Source organism: Helianthus annuus, chromosome 15, assembly GCF_002127325.2.
Source record: "Helianthus annuus cultivar XRQ/B chromosome 15, HanXRQr2.0-SUNRISE, whole genome shotgun sequence".
NCBI lineage: Eukaryota > Viridiplantae > Streptophyta > Magnoliopsida > Asterales > Asteraceae > Helianthus > Helianthus annuus.
The window spans coordinates 48,165,097-48,171,079 of NC_035447.2; the positions used below are offsets into that span (position 1 = coordinate 48,165,097).

At 36.1% G+C, this 5,983-nt stretch overlaps 1 protein-coding gene and 1 non-coding gene across 2 annotated transcripts; both read right to left on the reverse strand.

Moving 5' to 3' along the window:
- Positions 1-428: 428 nt before the first annotated feature.
- On the reverse strand, positions 429-501 carry TRNAA-AGC. Its single transcript has one exon. It is a non-coding gene; the product is annotated as a tRNA-Ala (tRNA).
- Positions 502-1,534: 1,033 nt separating this feature from the next.
- LOC110909626 lies at positions 1,535-3,622 on the reverse strand. The gene is made up of 3 exons (XM_022154480.2): positions 3,069-3,622; positions 2,507-2,692; positions 1,535-2,089 (listed from the first exon to the last, which is right to left on the reverse strand). The coding sequence occupies exons 1-3, from the start codon at positions 3,480-3,482 to the stop codon at positions 1,799-1,801; spliced, it is 891 nt and encodes a 296-aa protein (XP_022010172.1). The 5' UTR covers positions 3,483-3,622; the 3' UTR covers positions 1,535-1,798.
- Between the last annotated feature and the right edge of the window lie 2,361 nt (positions 3,623-5,983).

The window sequence follows — 5,983 nt, forward strand, 5'->3', positions numbered from 1 at the left end:
ACCAAATAATATTGTTATATACTAAAATATATAAGTTGATTGCTACAGTGTTGGGGCTTTGTTATATGCTATATGGTTCACGTTTACCCCATTGCAAACTATTCACATGGCCCTTTACAACTAGGAAACTAATAAAAGAAAAATAACCCAAAAGTAATCCAGTTTCATATACGTGTTGGGTTAGATTGCGCTCTTTAAAAGAGCTTTGGTGCCACCCGCCGCATCATGTGGGCTCACCCACCAGTTGTATAGTATAGATTTTGATTAAAAGTTAATGGAAACAGTTTAAGTAATACTATAATTGATAGGATAACTTGATATTTTTTCAGCACAAAGTATTAAATTATAGTAATAAATTCTGAGGGGGTTAAATGAAAGATATCATAATGTTAAAGGTAATTTTCTAAAACCTCAAAAGTAAAGTGAAATGGAGATGCGGGGTATCGATCCCCGTACCTCTCGCATGCTAAGCGAGCGCTCTACCATCTGAGCTACATCCCCAATGATGATTTAACTGTTTTGGATTGTTTCGTATACTATTGGCTAACTGAAAAAGTATTTCTAAAATATTTATATATTGTTTAAGAGGTTGTTTAAATAGCACATGAGTAGTTAACCTATAATAATAAGGGCATGTTTGGCTAAGCTTGTTGAAACAACTTATTGACTTATTGGCTTTTTGAAAAGTAATAAGCTCCAAAATGATGTTTGGCAATGAGGGTGTATGTGAGGGGAAAAAGCCAATAAGTCACTCCATACTGACTTTTCCAAAAAGCCAATAAGTTGTTTCAAAAAATTTAGCCAAACATGGGTGAGGGGAAGCCAAACATGGATGAGGGGAAAAAGCCAATAAGTCAATAAGTCACTCCATACTGACTTTTCCAAAAAGCCAATAAGTTGTTTCAAAAAGTTTAGCCAAACATGCCCTAATAATACTTGGTGACAAATACTTGTGTATATTACATACATACGAGTTTAGCATACGAGTTAGTAATGAAATTCAAATGAAAGATGTAATGTTCCGTGTTTGAGTATCGTGACAAATATACCTGGTGGAACTTCGATTGCCGAAGGTAAACAAGTTATTTTGAGAAAGATGATATTCATGTTTAAGTGATTTTAAAATTTCATGTTTGTTACAAGTATTTGTGTATATTACATGAAGGGAATTTTTGGCATACGATGTGCCCCCTCAAGTCGGGCTACATCGCTTCATAATGCTTCTGTACAGGCAAGCATCACCGCTCAATGCTTCTACTAGGCAAGTTGGCCATTTGTGACCTTCATGCTCCAACTTGCGGGGGAATATAAAGAGGGAATGATTTTCGTATATCTTCCCTTATTTCCAGATGACTTCCTTTCCTTATTTCTAGCATCTATTATTGTATTTAAACTCTTTTTTAGATGTTTTGAGATATAGAAAAATAAAGAAAACCAACCAGAATTTTCAAGATAAGTAATGTCAAATTTGTCAAACCAAAGCGTTGGTGAATATAGGTGAGGGAAACACATCTTAGAAAGAATCAATATCAAGTTATCAACCAATGCCTCACAATCGTTGTATTGAGACTCAAAAATCTCCCTATGTATACTAGCTAGAGCATACATAAAATTGGTGGGTTTGCTGAAGTTTTCGTATCAGCGATCGGCCCAGGTTCCAACATCCGACACAAGAGAGGGTAACAAAGCTTCGTCGTCGTTTAGGTTCATTGTGGTTTTTGACATTCAATGTTACAAGACACACTAACATTTTGCTATGACTAAAGGTGACCAAATAAGCCATAACTATTTTTACAAATCAATCACTATAGATGCAAGAACCGGTCAAGTTCACATGCTTGCCAATTTGGTTACCGTATAATGTGACTTGACACAAAACTTTTTTGTAGAACTTCGGGCTCACGAGCCTCCCCAAAATGTATGCTCTTGACCTCATCGTGAATGTCAGATTAACAGGAACTATTACATTCTCGAGGTGGCCTATGGCGGCATTGAACGGAGACACTCCACCATATAGCGGCATTTGATACCCTAAAACATGTGACACGATCACTCTTTGGCTCTTTCTTGATTGATAAAAGTTCTTCACCTGTTTCGATCAATCATCAAACAAAAAACACCTTCAAGATCAAAGTCAAACATTGCACATTGACTATTTTGAAAAATTTTAGTTCAAAGGTAATATATAACAGTTTGCAAATCAAATTATATAGTTATCAACCCAATCTAGTTCTTGTTCTTGTTGATTACTGGAGACCAAAGGATTTCTCATGGGAAAGACTAAATTACCCATTCAAACACTCAAGGACGTCACATGGGCTAAAACGCTCTAAAAACACGCAACGTGATGTCCTTATAAAAACGCAAAAGCCTGTTACATTTTGATTTCGCGTTTTAATCATTGTAATTAACGAACCATTATGGGCTTCCGCGTTTTAAGTTTAAATCTCGTTTTGACACGATAAGCTCGGTTACAATGACAAATAAAAGCATTCATTAAACTTACATAGCCAGAAGCAAACTTTAGTTGGAAATAATGGATTTCGATAGGAGTAACGGTGACATGAACACCAAAGAATGTTGCCGGATTCCGGTAAAAGATCTTGACCGTTGTATTCAAAGTTAACATATCCGTTGGTACTCCGGTTGCATCCATTCCAGATTGAACATTAAAGTTGTCAAACACCATGCTCTGCCCAAAAGAAAAACCCCACATTATGTAACTCGTTTAGTTAAACAAGTCGACCCATCAATCTATTTAACCTGTTGAGTTAAACCAATCGACCCATTAACCCGTTTAATCCCTTAGTTACATTCCACCAACCCGAATCACACATTTGCAACTTGACCATTATCCACCAAACCAATCTGACACGTTTAGATAAATGGGATAAATATGTCACGTTCAGGTGTAACCCATTACACTATTTTAAGTGTGTGCGTTAGGCTTAAAGTTTTTACAATGAATAAAAATATGGGTCGTGTTCGGGTTGAACAATTCAACATGCCTACCGGATTGACACTAGCAATTCAACAAACCATTAAAGTATTAAACAATAAACACCTACCTTAACTAAAACCTCGGGTTTGTACGGAACACTAGCAGCCCACAAAATCAACGAGAAAACGGTAAACAAGATAACAAACGACACAACGAACCACATAACATAAAACCTTAACGGAACCCCGCCGTCACCGTCACCGTCATCATCATCATCCTCCACGTCACCATCCTCTATCCTCTTCCACGTAGCATGACCATGATGAGCACCCGTAACGACGGCGTTTTTGACAGATGCAGTAAACGTCCGTGAAGTGGAGGACTCTCGAGAATGGTGAATAGGAGTACAATGGTAGTGGGTCAGGTGACCCGGAGACCCGTATGGGGGTGACCCGTATGACAATTTATCGTTAGCATCATGGTTTGATGGGCTCTGGACGTAGTAGAGAGTGGTTGTATCGGAGTCAGATTTCACATGCATTGTGACACCAATGTTTGAGTTATGAAAGAATACAATGGATTTAAAGGGTGGGTTTTGTTTGAAAAGTATGAGACGCGTATCGAGCCAACGTTTTGAAAACAAAACGAGGTTCGTGTTTTTTTTTTTTTGTTTTGTTTATGAGCCATTAAAGCCCCTTGGTTCGGATTCTTGAGACAAATCCATGGGTTGTGTGTTCTAGGTTGACCGGCGTAATTACTTGTGCGTTGACCACATATCTCCTTTGTCAAAGGGAGTTAATGACTAATATTAATGCATTATGTCTTTGTGTGTAAATTGGTTGTTTATAAGATATTTTGAAATGAATATTAACATTATACGGGTGTGAAATGGTTTAAACTGTTCAAACCGAAGCAAGTTCATGATTTGATTGTTTAATGGTTCAATCTGGTTTGAAACTTAGAATTGAATTGGTGATTTGATCTTTTATTATTGGTATATTTCTTTACATCTTTGGAATGTGTAGTTATGTGTATTTATTATTAATATTACTTATCCTTTTAGTGATATAGATTTTAATGCTAATTAATGACTTAAAATAGTTTAAAAGTAAAAAAAAGAAAAATTTGGTTCAAACCGACAAAACATAATTAGTAAACCGTCAAATCAGTAAAAGCGGCCGTTACAGTCGACCAAGTCAACCTGGTCGGTTTGGGTTTGTTGTTTTCCAAAACCATAATTAGTGGTTAGGTCTAGAATTTCAGACAGAAATGGTCAAAGCATATCGAACACCCTTAATAACATCTCACTTATTACTTATTATTCACTTATTAATTATTATTAAACTTATTATGTTAGATTGTTAAAATAAAAATTATTATATAAATTTCATATACTCATATATTAGTTGGAATTGAAGTGTTACATATATATCATGACCCATGACTTAATGGTATCATGACCCATGACTTAATGGTATGATATAATAATACTGGTATGATACTTGCCTTTATAAAAATGATAGTGTTTTCATGTCCTTGCAAATACAAAAGGTTTTTCTAATGGCACACTCCCTGTCTATTTACACACTTTTTCAATTCAATACGCATCGTATAGGCCTATACGATGCGTATTGAATTAAAGTAAAAAACATGGCAGACTGACAGGTGCAGGTTATGTCTGGTGGCGGGCCTGATACGCATCGTATAGGCCTATACGATGCGTATCAGGCCGCTGTTTTTTTGAATTTATTTTTGTTGTGTTGTGTCGAATGCGAACCCGAGAAACGAAAGGGATTTCGAGCAGTTGGTCGATGATATGATTGATAAAAGAAGCGCTTTTATCATGTGTCATATTAGATGTGTTATGGTGAGATTTTTTAAGTTTGAACAGTGAGAGAAAAGACCAGGAAATGATTGGAGGTGATTGCTACTTTTAATAAGATGTCATAGTTGTCAAATTCGATTTCAACAAATCTTTTCCTTTTCCTTCAATTTCTAGAACATTCTCCGTAACATGAAGACGTGTCGGGTTCTTCTACGGAAACGGTGGCTATGCGAAATACAAACCGCAATCTTTTGTGACTATGGGAAACACAAGTTTTCTTTTTGAGCTTGATGGATGTCCGTTATCTCAGTTGAGGCGGGCATTGTTTAAATCTGAATATAATTGGATGTTACATGTAACTTCATTAAACCAAGAACAAACCCTATTTCGAAACACATGTGTTCGTATCAGCGTTGTTTATCACCCCGTGTGAGCATTGGAAACCCGACAAACAGTCTTGACAACTGTGACAACTTATCTATCTATGTGTGTCACATCCATCCTGTTATAGCAATCGATATGATTAATTTTACAGATTTTTTTCTAATTAGCGTTGTTAACTACCAAAAGAATGCATACACAAATAGTTCTAGTGGACGAAGCAAAGAGAACCTGATTCTGTTGTTCAGTACTTTCGTGTGCTAAATACAAAGCCGATTTCAACTTCCATTGATCAAATAATAAAAACCCTAAGAATGCATACACAAATAGTTCTAGTGGACGAAGCAAAGAGACCGCCTTGTTAACAAAAATATGTTGTTCCAAGATCAATTCCAAAGATTATTGATGGTAACAAGAGTATTGAGGTGGGTTCAAACTTCCAAGATCAAATTCCAAGATATCAGCGTTCTTTAATCTATTAGAACGATCCTTGTTTTGAGAACCTGATACTGTTATTACATCCGAGACGACTCAAGTGAGTCCTATGAAGCAAGTGTCGGTCTATTCAATTGAGAGGAATCATTGCATTACATCTCCGTTGAAAACAAGTGGTTGTAATGATGGAACCCTTGATTTGAAAAAACATTTTTGAGAAATTTATAGTTCAATACGCATCGTATAGGCCTATACGATGCGTATTAGTCGATGATTTTACTGAAATACCCCTGGTTTTCTGATAAATTCAGGGGTATTTTTAAGAAAATTCAAAGTTTAATATGAATCGTATAGGCCTATATGATTCGTATTAAGCTGATATACGATACAACATAGGCCTA